Here is a 25,736-nt window from a genome sequence, read left to right as displayed (position 1 = left end):
GAACAAGTGTTTGTAAAAGCACTTTGAGGTACTCAGGTGGAAGGGACTAAAAGAGAAATCAGTCTTATCACAGAGGGCTACAGGAAATGGGTAACTGCAGAATATATGTCGTAATATGGAATGGTTCTTCTTTTGCATGACCATGGAGATGAATATGCCTGGAAATCGGTGTGAGCAAACAGAAACTTGGCTTACTTCATGTGCTCAATGTGACTATTACAAAATGTTTACTGAATGAGTTCATTATCAGTGTAGTACAGTCTCAGCTATCCAGTCTCTGGCTAACCACAGTTGAGTCAGGCATCCCTGATGGCTATTCTCATCATGCTTTGTTTCCCTATGAGACTCTGTGTGTGCGCGTGTGCGCGCGCTTCTGTAAACCTTCAGAAAATCAGGGACTAAAATTATCTTTGCCTGGCAGTGACATATACACCCTCTGAATCTCATCCAGCATCTCACTATGCATTTTTAGAAAGCAGTGGCAGTCATTTTCTGAATGAAGGAATTGTACCCCACTAATCTTTGTTCCCTATATCTTCTCCGACCAAGAATAATTGAGAGAGGTTTTTTTTGTAATTGCCACCATTATAAAAGCAGCTTTTTTTTTTCCTGTCTGAGAATCTGTGTTGTCATCCCTCTTTGCAGCTCAGCGTTGTTGTTTAACCTGTTGGACAGTTAAATGCAGTTGATGTCTATGGAAAAATGCATGTGACAATTAGATTCATAGTTTCAGTACTATCCTGCTGAGGCAACCAGCTCCTGGCAGTTCCATCTTCACCCCCCAAGATGTCCCACTGCCTCATCAGTCCTTCTTTAAAAAAAAAAAAAAAAAAAAAAAAAATCAGTGGTGGGTTTTCACTGTGTCCCATCAGGGAAGCTATTGGTTTTTCACAGACTGAGATGAATGTTAGGAGTTGAATTTTCAAACCTGTTGTGGCTGTATTAGAGATCAAGGATTAGATTCTCCGCTGATATAAACTGAAACAGCACAACTGACTTCAAAGAAGCTATACAATTTATACTAGCCAAAGATCTGCCTCCCCCCGGTTGTGTCCAGCCTCAATGAAGAATTACAGGATGTGCTGGAGATGGTGGTAGTATTGGAGGAAGCTTTAGCTGAGTATTTTCTTGTAGGGCATGGGACTGCTCTGGTTAATGTGGAGTTAGCAATTCCATTTTAAGACTTTTTAACTTTTCTGTGGTATTTGCCCTTTTAATCTAATAGCTCTGCCATGGCAAGGCTGTTTCACTGTCAAATCAATTTTGTCTGTTACATTGCAGTATGGGGCACAGAAACTGTTACTACTTAGAAAACAAAATACTGTATATACTTGTTCATTAGCCCGTTCATTTATAAGCTGACCCCCCAAAACAGATAGGTAAAAATAGCAAAAACTGTATGACCCTTTCATAAGCCGACCCTATATTTCAGGGGTTGGAAAACTTTATCTCCCGGTCTGTCAGGGTAAGCCGCTGACGGGTTGGGACATTTTGTTTAGTTGGAGTGTCTGCAGGCATGGAGCCTCTCAGCTCCCTGTGGCTGCAGTTCGCCGCTCCAGGCCAATGGGGGCGACGGGAAGCGTCGTGGGCCAAGGGATGTGCTGGCCGCTGCTTCCTGCCACCCATATTAGCCTGGAGCGGCGAACTGTGGGCCATTGGGAGCCATGATTGGCTGAACCTGCGGACGCGGCAGGTAAACAAACCGACCTGGTGGGCCACGTGCCAAAGGTTGCCAATCCTTGTATTAGATAATCAATTCAATGATTCCATAGAGTTTAAAATCATCAAATTTTGGTGTAGACCCATTTATAAGCCAACCCCCACTCTTTGATGTGTCACTTTTTTACCAAAAATATTTGGCTTATGAGTGAGTATGTACGGTATAAGTAAATGGTAGTTCCTGCATTCCTACCCATTGCATTTGTGATAGCTACCACACTGAAAACCTTTAGACCCATGGGTTCTCAAACTGGTCTGTAAAGCCTGTCCTAGTGTTCTGAAGAAGGAAACATGAGATCCATATATTTCAGGATTGGGGTGTTGGGAGAGTGAGTGGGTCTGTGAAGTCTCTTGCACATCACTGGCCCACAGAATGAACAAGATCTTTCAGGCTGCGGAATATCCAGACAAGTTGTTCTTACCTCAGGCAAAAAGAAGCCTTCAGTAAAGAGACCAAGTGGATTGTGTGGACTGTGGTTTTTCTGCATGCAATTCAAGGAATTTTGTCCACTTGGTTACTGTAACTGAAGCAGCTACGGCAATTACAGTTGCTATGGAATAATTCATGCTCATTAGATATTCCTGTAGTGCAAGGTGACCTTTCTGAGCTGGCCTTGGATGTTGCTGTGTGTTGCATCAGGTTAACCCTTGGAGAGCAACAGCCTCATTTTCCAATTGGAACTCCTCAATTTATCCCATCATCAGATCAGTCTGCCTCAGTCATAGAAACTCTGTGTAAGCTCGAAAGCTTTTCTCTCTCACCAACAGAAGTTGGTACAATAAAAGATATTACTTCTCCCATCTTGTCTCCGTCACAGTAAGCACAGATGGTCAACTGAATGGAGCCACAATAGTACACTTTCCTCTTAGTCCATCCCAAGGACTGTGTTGCTGCTTGATTGGTCAGGGTAAAATTAGACATTGGTGTGTTTGGTAATTAAAGTGAGATCTCCAACCCCTCAGACTTGTAGCATATTGCTTGTTTTCCAAGTCACCAAAGCCATGAACTCTGACCATCACAACATGTTTCATGTAGGGCAAATCTTGGAATTTAGAGATCTATTTTTAATTGATACTGCTGGCTATGGAGCCTTTTCCTTGAAGAATACAATATCCAGCTATATATTTAGATCGATGAGAGAAGACATCAGAATGGGGAGCTGCGGTAGAACTTTAGTTTTGTCACATTGACAACAAATGGTCTGATAGGAGACTGGTTGCTTGTTCTTTAATGGTAACTCATTTCCCATCAGTAGATTTAAGACTTGTCTACACGGTCCCACATTTCGGACTACAGGGGCATGAATTGCAGTGTGTGCCAAAGCACTGCACTTTAACTCCCCTGTGTAGTTGTTGCAGACATGAACTAAAAGGTACCTGGTTCACATTAACATAGTTCTGTTTGAAGATGAAGATGATTATATTAACATGAACTACACAGTTCATGCCTGTGGCATCCACAGGGGGGAGTTAGAGCACAGCACTGTGGCGCACACTGAGGTTCATCCCCCTCCCACTCCAGTCAAAACTACAGGGCCATGTAGACAAACTCTTGGTTTTGCTCTGCAGTAGAGACTCTTGCTTATGGAGGCTGCAATAAAACGCTTGAAAAAATGGTGTGATTCATTCCTTAGGTTTGATTTCAACTTGTTACTCTAGATGCCAGCTGCAGAATATGCCCTTTGATTAACCCGGGTAGGCATAATGAGAACCGCTGTGCTAGATGAACCGGGAGTGTGTCTTGTTTTCTCCATTCCTGACCATACCCAGTTACTGCAAAGGGTTGGGGAGGGGGGGAAATGTCTGCTCCCCTCCTTGTGCGGGGAGGAGTGGGCATAGAAGGTCTCTACAGCTTTCCACCCTTCCGTTCAGAGTTGCTAGAAATGAGAGGGGATCTCTCCCCACCCTACATGCTCTCTTCTTCACCCTCCCCCATTCCCCAGTCACTCCTACACTTCTACAACTCATAACATTAAGGGACAGTGAAAGCAAACAGAGATTTGCTTTTTGCTGAGTTGCTGGAAGGAAACACAAGAGGCAGCAATTCTCTCCTCCATTGTTTGGAAAGAGGGGAAGAACAAATACTCATCACCACAAAGTACCTCCCTCAGACATCAAGTCCATGCTTGTAGTACTGCTGTGTGAGCCACTCTGGTTATCGTCACAGCTGCTTTCTGAGCAGCAATGGCATTGACCACATTCTAGTCACTTTCACTCCACTCCTGCCAGCTTACACCCACTCCCCACAGAATGTTTCCTACTTGCCAACATCAGCTGCAGTTTTCAAGCATTGCTTATAAATCACTGTACTAGAATTTTACAGAGTTATCTAACATTGGCTGTAATGTCTGAGCTGTAGGAATCCTACAGGCAGTGGTTCCAATGTGTGTGATTGTGGAAGGGTAGACTCCAGGGGCACCAGAACAGGGGAGACCAGGGCCCCATCACTTTTAAATGCTTTTACAGGCCATAAGGGTAAGCGATGATGTGTTGGGGGGGTGCGGAGAGGAGTGAGTGTGGGGTAGTGCAGGGGCAGGGCCTCAGGAAAAGGAGCAGTATGGGGGCAGGGCCCCCCACTTTGAGGGAGCTTCTTTCGCTCCTTGTAGACTCACCATTGATGTGCCCTCTCATGGCTGCAGCTCTCAGCTCTAGTGGTCCTGCTGATAGTCCACCCCTGCAGTGGTCCATCCCTCTCAAGACTCAGTCTTGCAGCCAGGTCACATTTAGTCCCATCTCTTCCAGTGTAGCAAAGTACAAGAAGAAATTCCAAACACTTGCATCAGGTCTCTGGTCTTTGACTCTGGACCCAGTGGTCATCACACCACATCTCAAGGCTCTGAATTTTCATGATGTGCATCTCAGGGGCTTGACACCACTTTTTTAGTGGCTGGTAGGGGAACGCAGACCCACCCTCTACACAGGAATCCCTGGATAAGCAGCCAAGCTCTGCCAAACACAGTCCTGCCTCCCTGGATTCCTTCCTACCATAGCTTTTCTTCCAGCTCCCTCTGGGCTCTTTGTAATAAGAAACACCATCCAGGGCTTCTCCCCATAGGTCCAGTTTCTCATCCTGGTGTCATGGTCAATCACAAGAGCTTGCTTCAGTCATGTGTCTTCAGCTGTCTTCCCTCCCCAACCTTCCTCATTGTCCTGCAGGAGCCTTCCTGTTCACCGCAGGTCTCTCTAATAACAAAATAGTGATTACAGATTTCTTGCCTTTCTCCCTGCAGCACCTTGCTATGGTAGACTTCCTCTCTTTATAGCCATTACCCAGCTAGGAATCATCTTTAATTAGGGCATGCCCACCTTCCAGGTGTAGCCAGCTGGATTAATTGGTCTTTCAAGCCCACATTAACCCTTCCACCACCTGTGTGGGGTACATACATCATCACATAGATTGACAAGAAGGAAAAAACTCTTTGCATTTAGAGTCTGTGAACAGTTCCTTACAAGTAGAAAGCAGAAAGGGCCTTAGACACTGTATATGACACTAGGGAACACCTGGTTCTTGCTCACCTGCTGTTTTGAGTATTGTATTCTGTTAGCATTGCTGCACCTGATCACTCTTCCTCATTTCTTTAGCTGCTTATGTGCAATTCATTTGCTGTATTAAATACTGTGAGGTAGTTCAAGCTATTGTAATTGCACAACAGAAGGAAGTAGCAGGTGACTACTATGATACTACTGCTAGCAACTGTTGTCTCCCATGGAAGTTGATGGAACATAACCTTTGGTACATCAGAGTTGGACTGGGCCATGTTGATTAAAAGGTTATTTTATGCCCCAAAATCCAATCAGCAGGGGCTGTAGCCATTTTCAGGGTAAAACCTGTAAAAACTGGAGAACTTCTAGAGTGACTTTTTCTCCCGTCTTCTGTTTGTTGATACAGCTTTAAATGCAACACACCATTGTATCCTTAAATGGAAAGTGCAGTCGTGCAGCAAGGCTTACTCTGTGTAAAGTATTTCGAAAGTCTTGATTGAAAGACACCAAATAATTGCAAGGAATTTTATTATTTATTTTTACGCCAAAATTAAGGACCTTAAAAAGTGTTTTTTAAATGAAAATGATGAGCAAGTAAAAGCTGTGACTCTAAAAAGTAGTCACAACATGAATAAATCCCTGGCAAACCCTTTGGGAGACTTCCCCTAGACTGCATAATTTGTATAGGATGTTATATGTCAAGATTTAAAAGCCGCCTCCTTATAACTGATTTTGCAGTTGTTCCAGGGGCTGTTAAGAGAATATTTAAAAAATCAGGCTTGTATTTGGTCTCAAATGACCCTTCTAGCCTGTATAGGGGTAAAAAGGCACCTGTGGCTCTAGAGCCATTGTACTTTTAAAACAGTAAAGAAAAAGGTTTTATGAGGTAATTTGGCACAGAAATGGATTTCCAACCTCATAGGCAAAATTCCTTTCTTTATAAAGTATCCTTTGCAATGTGGTGTTCAATTGTCCATCACAGCAGTGAATCATACCAGAACATATTTGTCTTTAGTTCTGAACATAAAGGCCTTCAGAAGTCATTCGCGGTGCTTCCCTACTTAGGACTTCACCCCAAACAACAAATTAAAAGAAATACTTTTTTTTTTCTCTCCACAGAAGACCTCTGACAATCTGCTGTGGTTTTCACAGGCTGAAATGAGGGGTAAACTTTGCGTGACACATAAAACAGGGCAGAGGTTTAAAAAAGTGATTCCTGTAGGGTAGGAATGTCCATGGGTAAAATGATAGATTGACTCATCAGCATGCTGAACAGTGAGCCAATGATGTTGCTATAGAACAGAAAAACAGAATAGAAATTAGTTTGTTGGAGACTTCATTGTGAGAGGTTTTTGATAAAACTAAGAACCCAGATTAACTTTTTCCTTCAAGTGGATAACTGGAACGTTTACTGTATAACATAGCTATGGAACAACAGACAGGAAACATTGGTAAAGCTGCTTAACTGGCGGGAGCCTTAAAATTTCTCCTTAGTTCGTAAGCTAGTATTGTAATTTTTTCCACCCCAATTGCACTCTCATCCACAGCTTTTACCTTGACTGGAGAATAAATGACTGATAACTACCATGATGTATTTTTGGTGGGAAAATTTACAGAAAAGTGGATTTGCACATTTGCTTGATCCAGGAGGATGAAATCTAAACTGTCCTTACAGGGACGCATACTGTGCTGGCAGATATATATGCATGTGGTGCCTTCACTTCCACCACAGAGTCGTGCATTTTAATAATGCTTGGGTGAAAGCCCACAGAATCCTCCAGTGTCCCACAGACGACAACACAGGGATCTGACCCATTTTAGCTGTTTTCACTGTACTTTCAAACTAACTTCCTGCCTGCAGCAAAATGTTCCTTGGGTGCATGCATCATTCCCCTTGAAATCCCCATAATGATTCTCCTCCCAGCATTAGAATAACTAATGACAAATGGCATCTAGTTTATCTGCATATCTGCATCTATCCAGAGAGCTTTTGTGTGTGTGTGCATGTGTGTGTGTGTCTCTCTCTTTCTCGTTTTGTAAGACCCTGGAGGAGAGATGTTGGGGTTTTTTTGGTCTCTTGATGTATAATTTATGTCAGTGTTCAGTAACTTGGTGTTGCTGAAGTGAATGCCATAGGTGATAGCAGAATACAGGCCTCAGTTCGGTAGTAAGTGTGAATTTGTGATAGAATTGTTGGTGTGGGTGGGTATTTTGTTCTAAGTGGAGTGGAGAGGAAGGTTGCCGGTCAGTCATTCTTATGGAATGGAAGACTACAGCCAACCCTGAAGAAAGCAGTAACTGCTTCTTGAGATAAGTTCCCCACAGGTTGTGGGAAACTTTTTGTGGTATTGCTGGGGGGAGAGGCCTTGACTGGTAGGATTTATAGAAGCGGTGATAGGGAAAATCAACTACACACAACTAATGATACCTTTGGAAATGTTGTTTCTCTGTGACTCAGGCTTTTTTTTTTTTTAATGTCTTGTGGTTGGGAGTGAGGGTTATTTACCACTTTTATCTTCAGCTCTCTGCTCTCCCCAGCATCTCTTGGAAGTGAAAGAGGAAGAGGGCAAGTGACGTGTAGGATGCATCTGCCTTCCTGAAGAAATCACCTAACAGCTGACTTCAGCTGCAGCCTTTTGCAATTACAACACAGCAGAAACTAGCCCACACATAGCACTGCACTGCAAAAGACATGCAGCTTGTGCTGCCTTATGTAACCTGAAGTCAGACTAGATGATCACAATGGTTCTTTCCAGCTTTATAATCTGTGAATCTGTTCCTTATGCTTCTTGAGTCCCTCTTATCAATGTGGTACCCAAAGCAATTTGTAAACGGTGTATCTACAGAAATGATCTTGCCCACTGCTGAAGTGCAGCCACTTCTGGGGTGGAACTTGGCAGCTTCTTAACAATGCACAGCAACACATATCTGTATGCTAAAAATCAAAGATTGAAAAGGCCTACTAGACCACAGGAAGTCCACCTTCCACTCAGTGCAGCTTGTTCTCTGCAGTATTTGTCTCCAGAGTCTTTTGCAATTTAGTTTATTTGATGTTTTATTAAAAATATAATTACAATTAGTAGTGGAACAATCCCTGATGTTGAAATTACCACAAGTAGCTGTAGAATTTGTGAGCTGCTGGCAGTTATTCGTGAATGAGAATTCTTTGGTGTCATTCTGATTGACTTTGTGAGACTCAGCCGTAATGTAATAGATGTTGCTATCGGGAGATGCTTCCAGAAAGCCTTCATTTTTCCTTAGTATCATAATTATACATTCTCAGTTTTGTATTCTGTATATTTGTAGGCAATTTTAGGGCAATTTTAGGGCAGTATAGAAGAGCCAAAGAGTTAAATAGTTTTGTGAGTTGATAGGGTCTTCTTTAAATGCTATTTATGTGCTATGCATTGCACAAGATACATGAGACAGTCCCAGCCTGAAACAGTTTACAGTTTAAAAGTTAGACACAGAAGTCTGAACCTCTGGGAATCCCATAGGATGGATGAAGTTGGACTTTTTATATGAACTCCTGGTAGGCATTGCAAAAGAAGCGAGTCAGCCTTTATGAAGGATTTACATGAGAAGCTGATGACTATGTGAACGGGTATGGTGGAAGGTATTGTATGTTTGGCAGAAACAGGAGTGGGAAAAGATGACAAACTGTGTGTCAGAACTGACATTGTTGATAAAAGTGAGGGATGGGGAAGATGAGGTGAGCATTGAGATGAAAGTCGGGGCAAAGTTGTGGTAGGGCCTGGAAGAGCAAAGATAAGAACTTTAAACTTGACGTGCTATGCAAGGAGGCAGTAGATTCTAAGAGGAGGGTGATGTAGTCAGATCAACAGGACAGGATGGTTTAGCTTGTTTTCGTATATTAGGGATAAAATTAGGCAGTCTGTTGCCATCTGGATAGTAAATTCCATAGGCACTATGCAGTCAGCATGGCAGACTGTGGGCCATCTTTGGACCCAAAATGTACTATAATGTTTAAGCAACCTGATGAAATTACACCAGTTCCCCCACATCATTTCCACAATTTGCATCCTTGTTCAGCACTTTCTATCCTGAGTTCCAGCACAGTTGTGATGTAAAGAGATGGAAAGTGAGTTTTTGACATCCACTCCTTCTCCTTCTGAATTAGCACAGAGTACAGGTGATTGTGGCTGCCAGAAATGTCACATTGTAGAATGAACTGCATTGCTGCTTGTATCTGGCTTCCAGAGATGGTCACTTGGGTGAGGTCAGATTAGGAACAGCACCACAGCCCTGACAGAGGTTGGCTTCACCTCATCAGCGCCCAGCCCTTGAAAGGTTTAGTTAGGCCCAGAATGTGGTCCTTATACCCACTCCATTCAGCCCAAAGTAACACGTGGCATACGCTTTATGTACTATTATTACAGACTGAATAGGGGACTTTTGCATGCACCAAGGAGCTTTGCCAAGCGGGAAAAGCTAAAACAGGACACTTCTGGGAATTGTGTTGTTAAGCCTGATCCTTCAGCTATGTCAGTGAGTGCCAAGTGTGGCTCTCCTGTTGGAGGACTTTACCTTCTCAGGACAAGAACATGGGCAGTGGCTTACAGCTCAGGTGAGTGCCATAAATACACGGACAGAGACATTGGAGTAGGTACTGGAACCAGTGCTTTTAGCTTTGCCTTCTTGAGTTTTTAAACTAATACTGTGCTGCATTCTTTCCTGAGACTAAGGCCAGTGGTACCTTTCCTTTTGCATTTCAGGAAATCCTCTTTGGCCTGTGTTTACTATTCATCATCTCACAATGCAGTGGAGTTGTGAAGCTGGGGTTTAAAAGTTTAATTTGGGGAAAGGTAAAGAGGGGAAATCATGTAACAGAAACGCACCCCGTACTGCTGCCGGAATGGTCAGGTGTGCTGTCAGTGGGCACAAGTGTCTAATACATTGCATATTGCTCTTGGGAGGGGTAGCTCTGCAGTAGGAAGAGCCGTATTAACACTGGCTTGGAAAGAAGCACTGGGTTGTTTGAAGGCTTTTGAATCACCTTGCATTTATATTTCAGCTATTGAAGAGTGCCTAGTTATGCCTCTCTGTCAGTAATTCCACACATACCTGAGTTCTGGCTGGCTTGGTTGAGCTCTATGCTTTTTAGTAAATAGTTCCCACTCAGTCTCTGATAAAACTTAGGAGCTCAGAGCTGCACCTTGCCCTCCCTCCCGAGCCCCCAGAAGTTCTGCTGACTTCCTAAAGCTGCAAATAGGCAACATTGGATCTGTGGCACTTGAGGGCAGTGGGCAGTTTTAGAAGAAACAAAAAACCTTAGAAATAAGAATATAAAGTCTTGTCTTCACTGATTTTGCCTTCAGTTCAAGGGGTGGAAGTGTTGCCTGTTCCACAGAGTTTTTTTCCTTCGAGGTTTCTGGTGTCTGGTAAAAACTCTTGGCTTTTTTTAAATCATCCCCTATTTTACTCAATGTGAGTAACAAACACACTTGCCCTCTTAGTCGCTCAGATTAGTCTCTTGTGGAGCCATTTGAACTAGTTCTCCAGGGATCCAGAGTTCTCCATCAGATATAGTAGCAGGCCTGTTGTTTCAGAAACAAAACACCTGCATCTTAGAGCAGCAAGATTGTTCCAAAAGAGTCAAGTCCTGATGAACAGTTAAATAAATCTTGAGGTTTTACCACAGTAGCACAAAGGTAGTTGTCTGTGGAAATATAATATCAGGAAAAGGTCTGTGAAAATGAACTAGCCGCAGGGCAGTCTTTATCAGGTAGATAGTGTTTTCTCCTTGATTCCCAAGTCATAATGCTCTGCTGAAGAGTTGGCCCAGTTTCATACTTTATGAATGGTAGCTAATCTGGTGTTAACGAAATTGCTCTGGGCAAACATCCTGACGTATATTTTTGAGTCGAGTATCAGTGTCTGGCCACAGAAATTTTCATTGTACTGGGGATGAAATCATGTCAATTGCGTTCTTAGTCAGGAGGTTAGTCACTGGGGAGGAGAGGTGAGCCAGGTCTGTCACCATGCTGCATAATGGTAGTTTTCTATTACTAGGAAAGCAAATCTATTATCCTGCCTTGGTCACTGAATTCTCCTTTTGTGTAATATAGCTGTGATCCATCTGTTTGGCTTTTATTTGCTAAGACATTTTGCATTGTGGTCTGACAGGCTCTTAAAGGCTGTATGAGGATGTTTGTACAGGTAGTGTTGCTGCTCAGAACTTCCCGAAATAAACCAAAATATTCCTATTCTAGCCAAACACCTGCTTGCTGATGACCAGGTGGAAAGAGCTCTTGGTATTGAGTAATTAAAAGTAAAACTTTAAAAAAGCACCTATGTCCCATTTTCAAAAGTCACTTATGACTTTGGCATGACTTAAAGTTTTACCCTGGAATCCTATGTCCAAAAGTGACTTAGGATCCTAAGACACTTAGCCACTTTTGAAAATCTTACCATGAGTTCCTCTCGTTTCCAATGCAGGATTGTGCTCTTTAGTGGGTCTTCTAGTTTATAACCAGCCTGGTTTTCAAAGTTTGTGTTCAAATACTTGCTCTCTGGAGTCCCAGTTTTTTTTTTTTTTTCCCTCTTTTTTTTCCCTTTAATGAAAGGTAGTTTAGTTATGGTGCTGATGGTCTTGGAATATGAACTAATTTCATATTAGCCTAAGTCATGTAAAACATACTCAGATATTCGGCTGAGGGGAACCTGAAATCAGTTATACAAGGCCGTTGTAGTACTCATTGCCTAGGTTATTACAGTGAAAATCTTTCACTTGGATGGTTGCAATCCTAGATCAGTTTGAACTGAAAGCAGTTACAACACTGTACTGTTTTTCACCTGTACATATTAGCACAGCTTGAAATGCCTTCATTAGACCATTCTAAACTAGCATGACTGGCACCCTAAAATACTTTTGCCTGTTATTGTGACTCAGAGGCTGCAGTGCCATGTTCAGGAAGTAAGCCTAATATGGGTAGCATATCTTTGCCCTCCCTACCCACAGGTATTTTATTTTTTAACTTCATTTTCTGTAACGGGGATTTTAATAGGAAAATCTCCCTCTGCAAGTAGCTGTAAAGCTAAACTCTCTGTGCTCTTAGGAAACTGAATGTCCTGTTCAAGCCTCTCCTCTCTTAAGATAGACTAACCAGTGCACAAGTAGCCATGCAAATGGGTGTGCTGGGAATTGTTTTCTGTTGAAATTAACCCTGAGTCTGAAGTCTTTCGTGGGAGTCCTTCTTGTGCACCCATCCCTGTCTTTGTAAAAAGTGTATGATGAATCATTGCTCTATATTCTGATTTGTAGCCACTTTATTTTTTTTACTTACAAATATAGATTTGCTACTGGCCACTAACTCACAATCTCAGGCAGCAGAGGGCAGATTACCAGATGGTATGTCCCAGATCAAAGCTGCAAGGGGGGAGGGGATAAATTAAGAATTACTGTAGGCCCTAAAGGAAGAGTTTTACCTGCCTTCCCACCACGTCGCAGGATCTTCTTGTCAACCTCCTCTTGGCCCTGGCCAAACTAGCCATCTACAAAACCAGGGAGAGGAGATTGGCCGATGGGATTTCCTGCGACTGTGGGGCCTATTTCTGCTCCTCCGTACGTTCACGCATCCGGGAAGAGTTCCTCTGGGTGGCGTCCGCTGGCTCCCTTGATGCCTTTGAGAAGCTGTGGGCGTTGTCCGGGGTTCTCTGCTCGGTGTCCCCATCAGGTTCCCTTCGTTTAGCCCTGTGACCTCAGTCCTGATCCTGTTTTTTCATTAGTTGTCCCAGGAATTAGTTGGTATCACAGACCTGTGGATCCTCCCCTTAGGCTGGGGGGAGGTCCTTTAGAAGTGGGTGGGCTTTGCCCGCACACCTCCTGGATACCAATAGGACCAGACTCCTGTACCCCACTGGTTTGGGTCTGTCACACCATCTTCCCTGTAACCGCGGGTGCCTCACAATGCTTTGCTGTTGTAGCTCCCAACCTGGGCCACTCACAACCAGCCTACCAGCATGCGGGTCACCCCCTGAGTTTGTGTGTGCCAGGTGGCCTGGTTCTGCAGCTCTGACCCCAGTACCTGTCTACAGTCCCACTTTGGCGTCCACCAGCCTGGGTTACTACATGCAGGGCGACCCCAACACATGCCCAGTCCTGGATTTTCCTCAACTCGTGGATAGTCCAGAGAAATCATATGGTTTGTTCGTTCCTTTAAAGACACCAAAGCCTTTTACAGCTTATTAACTTCACTGGGGGTAACTAGACTCTTCCCTTGAAACACAGCACTGAGTTTATGGTCGAACTGAAATGAGTCTATTAACAAAACATACATAGGATTCATTGAATTCAAGTAGAAGGAATGCAGCTAGAAAGAGTTACAAGTAAAAAAAAAACAAAATTCACTTTTAAAGGTTTTAAAATATAATCTAGCAAAAGACAGGCTCTGTTCAAGATGGTTTCTCTCATCCAGTCTCCTAGCAAAATGATGACTGGCTCTCTTCCAGGGGCCCAAATGTGCTGTTTTTGCTTTCTTAGGTGAAAGAATGTGGGGTTGTCTGCCCCTTTCTTTTCTAGTCCATAAAAAAAAACAACAACTCCGTGGATGCCTCTGGCTATTGGTATTTTAGGAATGGTGCTGCTGAGTTTTGAATCCCTTCCCATTTCCTGCTCTTTGCACATAGGCAGGCAGAGTCTTTGGTTCTCCCACCTCTCTGTTGCTCTTATCACTGCTTTCTCCACACTTGCCTGAGAGCAGGGAGAAATAGCTGTGCTGGCAATAAGATAGCCAGAAGGGATCTGTCTGTGGGTGGCTGGGCATAGCTGCTAGCAGGGCACAGCCTTGGAGATCATGTCAAAAGATAGTTTTGACATTTCAAAAAGGATTCATTTTTAATAGTCTTGATTAATCACTGGATTCAGTGCCCTTGAATGATGAGTCAGCAGGTAAGAGACACTACAGTCTATATCTAAACCCAGGGGTTACATCAAATAGTGTCAGTAGAGAACATACACTTACTGTGGAGGATGCTGTGTTGTAGCTGAAATTTGATCTGTCCTTGAGCATGAAGAGAAGAAAAACAGAAAAACTTGACATTGACAGCACGGATTTCCCTCTGCTCTCACAGCTCCAGAGTGCAGTTTTCAGGTGCATCTCTTAGACACTTAACTGTTCAATGTAACCGTGGTTCACATCTTCTCAACTCCAGGAAAATGAATAAGAGCTGTAAAATTTACTGTTTGAAGGTCTTCTAACAACCTGGTAGTGTCTTGACTAGTTTCAGCCACACATGTGCATTGCAGTGTTGATGGGAATAGCATGGTTTACCTGTGTTCCCCAATCGTTCTCCCTGGGATTCGGAAACAGTTAAAACGTCCCCGTGGAGGGTAATTTGTGCAGTGGAAAGGGTGATTTTTACCGACTGTGAGGGAGCGAGCCACCTTCTATGTTTGGAAATGGCCTACAACACTGTGGCCCAAACAATACATTCCTTAAACAAAACGCTAAGTATACTCTGGTTTCTAGAAGTGATTTGTATGGTGATAGGAGCCCCACTTATGGATAAAGACTGCACCGGGCTAGGCACAAGAGACTCTCCTGTGATCTAAGCCAGGGGTCGGCAACCTTTCAGAAGTGATGTGCCGAGTCTTCATTTATTCACTCTAATTTAAGGTTTCGTGTGCCAGTAATACATTTAAACATTTTTAGAAGGTCTCTTTCTAGAAGTCTATAATATATAACTAAACTATTGTTGTATGTAAAGTAAATAAGGTTTTTAAAATGTTTAAGAAGCTTCATTTAAAATTAAATTAAAATGCAGAGCCCCCTGGACCGGTGGCCAGGACCTGGGCAGTGTGAGTGCTACTGAAAATCAGCTGTGGCATGCGTGTATAGGTTGCCTACCGCTGATCTAAGCAATAGGAGTCATTGGCTAAGCCAGGAGTGGCATCTATATCTCCCGACTCCCAGGGCTGCACCTTTATTTCAAAACCACCCTTCTCTAGCTTGCCTGCATATATATATCTGCCCCTGGAAATTTCCACTACATGCATCTGACAAAGTGGGTATTCACCCACGAAAGCTCATGCTCCAAAATGTCTGTTAGTCTATAAGGTGCCACAGGACTCTTTGCTGCTTCCCATTATACTGGTTTAGCACCCTGCTAACAGCGGGGAGTTCCTGATGTTATTCATGCTCTGTGGTCCTTCTTGCCGAGAGCAGGGTGGTCACAACCTCAACAAGGACCTCAGAAATAGAAAATGGCTGATACAGCAAGGCTGTGAGACTTGTGCCTCCTTGTATTGTGCATACCAGCTATCGCCTGGCATAGGCAGGTCTCAGGTTGACTGCTTGCTGAATTAGCATGTTGCTTGATATATCAGTGTTCCTGATTCCAAAGAGCAGTTCAGCTGAAATATTATTGCACCAGTAATTCTGCACCTATTTGCATCTTTCACATTAGCAGCTGTTATATTAACCTGTAGAGGGGAAAGGTAGCTTCGTAGTTGATCCTGAATATTGACTGGGGACATTCCAGCCACTGCAGATCGAGTTGAAAATGAGCCAAGAGTGTGGTGCCAAAGGGCACACATCACAACCCCCTTTTTTGCCTGCTCTCATTGGCAACGTTAAAAATGCTTTTTAAAATGATTTTTCTTCACTTTAGCTCTTACACAAATCACTGGCGCTTTTAAATTGCTCTTTTTCTTTCTTTCTGCAGCAATCCTGAATTGAATGGAGCTGTGATGGAAGGATTACTGTGGACCCAGAATGACCTCCATAGAATAAAAAGTGGCCTTCAGCTCTTCTAAGCAGCCAGTTTTAGACAAGATAAGTGGCACAAAGAGATATCATGGTGATATTAAAATAGTCCATCGTGCAAAAAATTCCTGGGGGAAATATAAGTGTATATGACTATTTTGTAACTTGATTTGTGCTTGAGGTCATTTGTCTATTTAACAACAAAAGTTAATTTTTACCTCTTTTTAACTGAGCTGTATGAAATATAGTTTTAGGGTTAACATACATTGGAATCCTTCACTGTTTCTTAAACTTTTTGTATTTAATAAAATATTCCCCAGTTAAAAGTGAACCTTCTTTCTGGATCTTGGCTTCCGTTTTGTGTTCAGTTGTTCTTGAAAAAGATACTTGATTTCCAATAGATCACTACTGCGTTCTTTCTTTTTCAGTGAAGCGCATGGTCTGGTTCCTCTCATGATTTAATCATGTACATGGCTGAATTTCTCTTGTTAGGAAAGATAGCGTCTTAATTTTTAAAAGTGGTTAGATGTAAAAGGATAACCCAGTTGTCCCTGTTCGATCAGATGTTGCCTATATGGTAGACTTACACACTACCGTGTTTAAAAGGAAAGTCAGTTTGCATAAAAATCCCAGAACTGTCCTTTGGCTTCACCGTTAAATGTCTTGGAACAAGATTTGGGAAGAGTTCCAAGAGGACCAGCTATCTCCAGGCTAGGTTGAGGTCTTTGATCAATGACCTGACTTTAATTAAGGTTTCTGCTCCTTACACGTCGGAACATTTAGCAAATTAAGTAATAAAGGCCCTGATGCTGCAAGGATTCACAGATCCAATTCCAGGATTGAGGTCCTAGTATGTAAAGGGAAATATTAAAATCCATCAGTGTGGTAGAATGGTGGGAAATTTTAGAGCACACCGTAGTCAAGGTACAACAGACTAGAAATTTTTCTGGAAAAGAATACAAGGCAGCAGCTGACAGGCTTTTTGAAGGAGGGATTGTTTTAAACAAACTCCTGCAAATGAAAAGACAGGGAATGAAGCCACATGCAAAAGCAGAGTCAGGAGTGGGTTGTAGGGAAAAAGTAAGGGACAGAGATACTAATTTTTAAAAAAGTGATTGACTGTGATTATCCAGTGGGACAGACCTGCCTTTCAAAGAGTAAGTGCTCAGACCTTCTGGAAAGCAGGTCCCATTATGGCATCTTCAGTTGAGCACTCAAAATAATTGCTTCTGAAATTCCTGGCCAGCCTGGGATTAAAAGTAACAAAGGCTCTTACAAATGAGAAGGCCCGTATTTTTAAAGGTATTTAGGCATTGATCCATTCAGCATTGCAAGGCCTACAACCTAAATACCATTAAAATTATGTGTCTAAGTCCAGTAATATAGAAAGCAATTAAGAGAGTACTGAAAATTTTTGAACGTATACAAACCAGCCAGCTCGGAAGACAGATAACAAGGGAGTAAGCCACCAATTATTGTATCTGATAGTTTGGGGGGGAGCGGGAGTTTATCAAAGTAAATGTAGCAGTTTAGAAAGGCAGGAAATGTGATCTTGGCAAATACATCTATCTTCTGATTCCTTTATTTTGTAGATGTTCTGTTATTTTATTAGAAACATGTGCATCAAGTATTGTGAATTTAAATCTTGCAAGCAAACCTGGTTGCTTTCTTTATTAGAAGTAAAACTGGACTGGGTGAAGGGAACATGGTAGATATGTTTTCCTATCCCACATAAGATTTCCTGAGACGGGATCATTCCTGTGCATGAAAGCTATCTGAAAGACCATGACCAAAGGGAAGTTAGACAGCCATGAGTAAGTGAGGGGAGGTACCTGATAAATTGTCACAGGGATAACTATTGGGTCCAGACATGCAGTGTGAATTCTGGATTCTTGGGGGAGGAAGCAAGCCACTGAACTGTTACTTCCTTTGTCTTTGACCAACCCACTTTCTGATAGCTTCTGCATTCCTCCATCTGCGTAAGAGGGATTAAAGGCCTGAGGCTCCCCTTCAAAACAGAGGTTGGGGAGCCAGGGACAGTACATCTGAATGAATTGTCCCTGGCTCCCAATGTCAGAATTTAAATCCAGCAACTAATATTAGTATATTAATTAATGGAGCTAATTAGTAAAGCTGGTAAGATAACTTTTTGGCTTTGAATACAGATCAGCGTGACATACTGTACTGGGAAGAATATTTTGTGTACTGACTTGGTTATTGTGGTACCGACATTTATTAACATGCCCTGAGGTGCATTATACCATTCTGAACAGATTAATGTGGCATGAGACCATTTTATGGAAGCACATCTTAGGGAGGCATTAAAACTGATTTCAAATGACCTATATTATTGGGGCATGTTAATTTAGGTTTCCATTTACAGATTGACCTGGAAAAGCAATTAAAGAAATCCCTAAGAATTTTTAAAACGGTAGGTGTAAGGTACTGATGATGTACTAGTGAAATGTCCATAGAAAATAAGTAAGTCTACAACTCCGTTTCTGTGCAGAATCAGCATTGTATAAAACATTTTTTCCTCAAATTTAGCATAAGTTTCTTTCCTAACTTCTCACTCTTGTTTGTCTAGATTTAAAGGCTTCTTACGTAATGTGCGCATTTCCATTTCTTGACTTTTTTTTTTTTTTTTAAATGTTTTCGCCTCAGGTAAGCCTCTACCCACAAGAACTCTGGTTCATGTTATCAGTAAGTACGGTTTATTTTTTTAATTAAAAAGAATAGGAATCTTAAAAAGCCTTAGAAAGATGTGTTTCTATAGCTTACATTTCATCTGAAGGGACAAGATTATTTAAAAAGCTAGATAAAACTATTTGGGTCACTTGTAGATTTGGATAGAGAGAGCTGATTTCTCTTAAAGATAAACTGAAATTTCTTTTAAAAAGGTAATTACATTGTAAGAATCCAAATCATGCATAGAAAGCATTTGTTTTTTTAAAAAGTTCCCTCCTTTATTTACCATCCATCATGCTCTGAGTTCAGTTTCTCTTTAACAATCAACACTTTTCAGCTTCCTAGATAATGTGTTTTACCTTGAAATGCAAAACCGCTCACTTTGGCCCTGATCTGTGGTGCACTTAAGCATTTGAGTAACTTTTACACACATGAAAGTCCTTTTAGCTAAATGGGAGGACTTGTTACTCATGTACTTCTGTGCTTGCAGGATCTTGGCAAATGTCAGTATGTGTAAAGGCTCAGGTTAATCTCGTAATCCTAAACAAATTTAGAATGAAATTGGACACATCAGAATGCTTTTCATACTCCAAGTTACCTAACATAATGAACTAGAAACAGGTAGTGCAGGGACTTTCGTAAGTTTATTGAATAAGTAAATCCATATATAATTCATAACATTAAGTGTTCTGATCATATTTAATAGTTGTGCAAACCCATTACACATTACTGGGGGGAGAGAACAAGTAATATTTTACAATCAACCTAAAAAGTCTTCTATGTTTGCCTCATAATACCACTGACAAACCTTTAAATACATTCAGACAAGTTTTATGGGGACTTTGCACACTACATCACTAACCACCACTACATGCATGTTCTAAATAAAACAGGCCAAAGTGACAGATTATGCTTCTCCCTCAGAGGCTAAGCGAATAGTGTAACAGGGAAAGCATACTGTGATTTCTACGTGATAGTGAACTTACATTCTTTAGCTTGAAATATTGTGGTGGGATTTTTACATATAATACACATACACACAGCATTCTTTCAGCAACAAGAAGCCCTATGCAAGAGAAATGCTCTGTCATTTAAAAAAAAAAAAAAGCTGTCAACTCAGCATTTACTGTTGAAGCATATAATGGTGAAACATCTAATGGTCCGAACAACACTATGAACTTACTGCACCACTCCCCATTCAAGTAATCAATTGATAGTTCAAAACAGGTTAATACTTAAGAATTCCTCAGAACAGCATGCCTCTGAAATTACTGTGCTGCTTTTGAACAGTGCTGTTCTCACATGCTGCTGTGGAATAAGACTCGGCTCACAGTATGGCCCTGATGGAGTTTTCTTAGGTGGTGGTAAGGAAACTGACCCATATACATGCCATCTTCCAAATGTTTTGTTATGGTAAAATTCTTAAAAGTGGATAATATGGGAAAGTTTCTTCATTCACACCTTGATCACTCTGATTTTTTTAGTCATTAAAAATCACTCCAAACAGCAAAAATTCACATTTTCAGAGGTAAACTGGCTTTTAAAAAAAAAAAAAATAAATAAAGTACTTTGGTGATAAGTTCTTTAGTCAATCTGCTTTACAGTTTGTTCTTATCAACCATACACATTCTTTGCATTTTAAAAACAGTTAAATTAATCAAAACTTTACAAAAAGCTAAAAATACGACCATGCTAGTGAATGCATTACATGCAGCATCAGGTAGAGCATTGCACACTTAGTACAGTGATTTACGAAGACCATGTACTGGTTTAACGTCCATTTTCACTCTTTTTGTCATTGAGACTTACATTATATTTGGGTCAACCAAAAAACCCAAAGAGATTTTATAAAATTTTACAACAATTAAACAGTAACGTTTAATTCTACAAATGGATAAAGCAAACTACTGTAGCTCAATAGTACGCTAACAGGACTAATAGTAGTCAAATAATCTATATACACAAGCTAATACAATACTAAATACCATGTGATATTTACAAAAACATTAAGCAGCTTCAGGTAACATTCCAGAAATACATTTAGTTTATTCCAAATCATTACTCAGTTGCCTAAAAAACTGAAGGTAATGTAATCTTCAGTGACAAACTACATAAAAGTAAGATAGCTGAGGAACACGAAGACCAGCAAGCTAGGGAGCTCTGGGATGAAAACCTGGCCCTACTGACTTGAATAGGTCAGGATGTCACCCAATTTTATTTTTTGCTGTTCTTTATCTAGGACTACGTTAATCTTTGGAGGTGGTTTTTTTCTTCTCTTTAAATATATAGTCTAGAATTGTTCTATTACACAAATTTAAAAGTGTATTTAAATATTGTGCTCTCAAAAAGAGCATTTATACAAACTCATATTTACAATAAGACACTAATGATCGTGTGTTTCTTGAGATCAGCTCTTCTTTGTTTGAGGAACGCTAAGCTTAAGTGCTGAAGGTTAACGACGTCAGTGTTTTGAATTGGCATTTGAAGATATCTTAAAACCTATGTGGATCACTGAATGCTCTAAGTTAAATTAGCTGATCAAGAGACTAAACCATGTTTATAAATTATTTTTAAGAGGAATAACTTACAAGCAAAAATTCTGCAGACCATTTCTACAAGACTTCATCATGGTTTTTTTCATATTTCTACACAGTGTAAACTCTTAGAAAAAATGCCTTCAAAGAAGTGCCTTAGAGAAAGGGTTTGCTGGATTTAGACTAGGATTCTACTCTCACTCCTTCCTAATAAATACAAGGCCCTGAAGAAGACTGAATTTACTATCAGGTTTAAGTCAGTGAAAGAGTTAAAATGACTAGACAATTCCTACAAGATACGTTATCTCCATAAACCATCCAAAACTTTATGCAGTAACCTCTGCTCAGTATTACACATAAAGTATGCTGAGACACATCTCTATCAAACCGTCTTGCAAGAGTCTGTATAGGTGGGGAGAAGGACAACATTTTTCTACATACACATTTAATTCCATGCAAGATGGAAAGTGTGAGTACACAAAACCTCATTTAAAAACTAAATCATACAGGTATAATTAACCTATTAAGCAGGGTCTACAGCAGTTATATTGTTACAGTTCTATTTATAAACACATGCAGGTGATTAACTAACACTGACATTTTTTACATAAAATTCCATTGCAAGAATGTATTTGTTTAATAAATAGACTAAAGATAACTTATGTAATATAATGCTTTTAAGTGTACACACAATATCTGTGCACACTGTAATAAAGTGGATTTGAAAAGTTGTCCTTGTTTGTCTATAAACTACAAGTGCCCATTTTAAATAAAAAGATTCATAATTACCCATGGGCTACTTCCCTGTGACACACAGTGTCACAAACATGGTGAAAATGCAATACTGAAGTTAATCTAGAGATGGTTTTTGTACAGTTTTTTTATACAATCAAGAAAAAGAGAGATACAATTTGTATCAACAAACAAAAGGTCATTTCTGGTTATTTGAGGCATTACTCTCAGCTGCTTTTACCATAAAAGAGAAGAGAATGTAAAGTAATTGGAAATTAAAAAATATAAAATGCTAGTTAAAATATGCTTTGAAAATTGGTCAAGAGTGTAAATATTTTTCTAACTTTTTGAAGATTAGTTCATTTTTATTAACAGCAATGATCTGCAATTAATTAAAACAATTATTTTTAATACTCCAGGCATGAAGAAAAAAATCTTCAAGTTTAATGCAATTTGAACACATGATATGGCCATGACGAAATATGTAAGTAGTCTGAGCGGTAGCTGTGTGGACACTAGAATATTTATCATGTGTGAAATGATGTGAACAGCCAACATACTAATACATTTACTTTAATTGCATCTATAACTCTTTCACATTTTGCACATGATAAATAGCCCACAAGATACACTTAGAATCAATGCAGGTTTTACAGTAGCAAGAGGAAGTAGTGATGTAGTAGTCTTTGGTCCTCAGACAAACAGAACCAGAAAGCAGCATGCAAGCCATTATCAAAACACCAGAAACAACCCTGACTGCAGCCTCACGTTCTGTGTGTTTCACAGTAAGAAACATTTAGGCAGTGTCACACCTTCTCATGAAGAAACAAAAGGCCATAAACCAGGCCTTCTCAACTTTCATGAAAAAAACTACAGTAGAAGTCAACAAGTCCTAGCTCGAGACATATCGAGTTAGTAATGGTTCAAAATGTTGAAATATACATAGATTCAAAAAGGGCGTCCATTCAGTGCAGCTTAAAAAAACCAATAAACGCCTCTTATGGAGGCATTTAGCTACAAAGGTTCCCACCCCTGAGCAAAATACTAATTGCGCAAACAATGCCACACACAATTTTTTTTCTTGCCTGTCAAAATAAAAGCTTTAAAATCCTTCAGGAGGAAAATACACACCTTTGAGTCAACCTGAAGTGCAAAGTAGGCCAGGTTGCAGCAAGCCAAAGATGTAGCATCCCTTTTCAGAACCAGCCCCTCTCCCCTTTTAAACATTTGTTGGAGTGTAAGTCTAATCCTTCAAATACTATCCCTAGCCACAAAAGAAGGGTTGCAGTTTCTACTAAACTGGACATTCACACATTAACATCCACTACCTTCCCCTCCACTGGAGGGTGAGTAATGAACAGTGCATGAGTAAAGTGACAGTCTACAATTGACCTTTAAAATGTACTATTGTACATTTTGTACTCATCAGTACTTCTGAAGAGGAAGGCTACAGTTTATCCTACTTTTAACATTGAATTGGGACTCAATCCTGCAAGATGCTGAGCACCTTTGCCTAAATGCTTTTCTGGATTGGAGCCTGTGGTGAATTGGGGCCAAAGTGCTCAGCAAACCTTACAGGATCAAGCCCTGGGTGGACAGATTTAAAAGCTAAGCGATACCAATTATGTTGACATTTAAAAGTGAAAAAGGGAATAGATCAGGTTTGTTTTACAAACGGAGGATTATTTTAATTGTTGGCAAGTTATCCCATTAAAAAAAATATCTGACCCAGAGAAATGCAGTGTCAAAGCCAAAGTCTTATGATCCTGGAATGTGTAGAGCATATTTTGAAAAGCCAATTATATATTTATAATCAAATTGAAATATACATTGATACATGCAATATAATTGCTAACAATAGTTTTGACTGAACAGCTTTAGACTCTAAAAGTGTAACCTTGTCGTTCTTAGTTAAATAATATATTCATGCAAAAATGTATGTACTTCCTGTAAAATACCTTTAAAATGCCCTATTTTTGAAATCCTAAAATATTCATTATATTTACAATACAATCTTCTTTTATATAGTGCCTCACACATATATTTAATGATTGCTATAGGGTACAGAATTTTATACCACAGAATTAGAAAATATTTACAATAGATTTGCCCACTTCCCTTATTTGTAACTTTTCCTCCAGACCCTGCCCACTATACACTCAATACTATTTGTCTTTAAGAGTTCAAAAAGAAGTTCTAACTTTTTAACGCCCTGTTCTCAATTTGGCAACAATTATAGCTGCCAGCTGTTGTGCGTCTGTCATATGGGGATTTTTCTCCATTACTGAGAGGACAATACCAGCAGGGAAAATATTGCAGAGATTCTTGTATGTCTGATACTGATGTTCTGGAATAATATGTTGTTCCTGTGGCTCTCCACATACCCCAATCCATGGATTCCTCCACAGTTGTTCCATCTTTTCAGGCATGCTTCTTACCATTACAGGTTCATAACATGGTTGCATGAGATTGTTGCTCAGTGGATAGGAGTGGTAAGCGTAAGTATCAGCAGCACATGGTAATGGATCCCAACTAGCATGCTGCTCTCGACAGAGGGGTGGCCTTCTCTGCCGCATAGGGTTACTTTCATAAAGCCGTGAGTCAGAAATACTGTCCATTCTTGTCATGACCAAGGCACGGCTTGGCTGTGCAGTGGCTGATGGATGAACATTCTGAGGCACTGGGTAGTCTCCTGGACAACTGGATCGTGCTCCAACAACTGGATGCTGGACATGCAGTGCTAAATGGGAAACAGACTGTTTGCGAGGGAGTTGTTTAGGCTCTTCAGTTCCATAACTCTGAACTCTAGTTAAGGCTTCATGGTAACCATGGGAAAAAGGCTGAAGACGATTTTGAGATGAAAGTCTGTGGACCTTCACATTGTCTTCTGCTCTGGCATCTGCTACACCCAGATACAAATCATTATAAGAGGAATAAGAATCATTACTTGTATGGCTTAAGCGAGTGTCAGGACAGGGGCTTGAATGTCTGGAGTACATCCCTTGGTCTGCATCAGCCCCATAATAATCTGTGTTACGCATACTGCTTATACTCAAATTGGAGAAATCACTGAGCATGGAATAGTAGCCATGGTCCCCTAAAGATTCATATTTGGGATACTGGTCTGTATAGCTAACAGAAGTGCCATGGCTATTGGTGACCAGTATGGGAGGATACTGCACACTGGCCATGTGTTCTAGTGAGGATTTTTGATGAGTAAATTGCGATGAACCTGGTACAGGGCTGCTTGCAGAACGAGTATTTAATGCACCAACAGCATGGCTTTTTGAAGGAGGGATTATTGGTACACTTAATGCAGAAACAAGAGACGGGACAGAGTTGGCCTCTGACTTCCGCGCTACTGACAATCTTTCCTCAGGTTCCACAGCAACTGATCTAATGCTTGGGTCTGACTGGCGTTTTGGGGCAATACGTTTCACTTCGGAATTGATTTCTCCTTTGGAAATGGATGATCCTGTGCCACATTTGGCCAAAGCTCCCTCACTCATAGTTTTCACAGCAGACAATTTGGCACTTATTCGAAGCTCATCTGCTACTGACCTCTGAGGCTGATTTGCACGTTCTGGGTGGTAATATTTACATTTGTGTCCATAGGTGCATTTTTTGCCTGCAAAAGAAGTCTCCAAATTAACATGTCAAAAACAATCAATCCCACAGAAAGCTATATTACAGTAAGCTAAACAATCTATAACCCACTAACCCTCTCTGTTTGTCCAATGCCTGTAGAGGTGTTAATGGGCCACTGTACCTGGAATGGTCCCTTACAATATGCACTAACTATTTATGCTAAACAATCTGTTCCATTTGCATTTTGTTGTGAGGTTGGGAGTAC

The 25,736-nt window shown here is 40.8% G+C and overlaps 2 protein-coding genes across 3 annotated transcripts in view; one reads left to right on the top strand and one right to left on the bottom strand.

Moving 5' to 3' along the window:
* Positions 1-16,260, top strand: part of LAS1L (LAS1 like ribosome biogenesis factor) — a 52,166-nt gene extending 35,906 nt beyond the window's left edge. The window contains exon 13 of the mRNA XM_050964649.1: positions 15,889-16,260. Coding sequence (XP_050820606.1) covers positions 15,889-15,979 — 91 coding nt within the window. The 3' untranslated portion in view covers positions 15,980-16,260. The remainder of the gene's footprint in view (positions 1-15,888) is intronic.
* Positions 16,261-22,358: 6,098 nt separating this feature from the next.
* Positions 22,359-25,736, bottom strand: part of ZC3H12B (zinc finger CCCH-type containing 12B) — a 102,025-nt gene continuing 98,647 nt past the window's right edge. For both annotated transcript variants that reach the window (XM_050964630.1, XM_050964631.1), the window contains one exon: positions 22,359-25,511. In XM_050964630.1, the coding sequence (XP_050820587.1) occupies positions 24,088-25,511 (1,424 nt within the window). In that variant the 3' untranslated portion in view covers positions 22,359-24,087. The remainder of the gene's footprint in view (positions 25,512-25,736) is intronic.

Source organism: Gopherus flavomarginatus, chromosome 8, assembly GCF_025201925.1.
Source record: "Gopherus flavomarginatus isolate rGopFla2 chromosome 8, rGopFla2.mat.asm, whole genome shotgun sequence".
Classification (NCBI taxonomy): Eukaryota; Metazoa; Chordata; order Testudines; family Testudinidae; genus Gopherus; species Gopherus flavomarginatus.
This window is presented reverse-complemented; position numbering and strand designations above follow the sequence as displayed.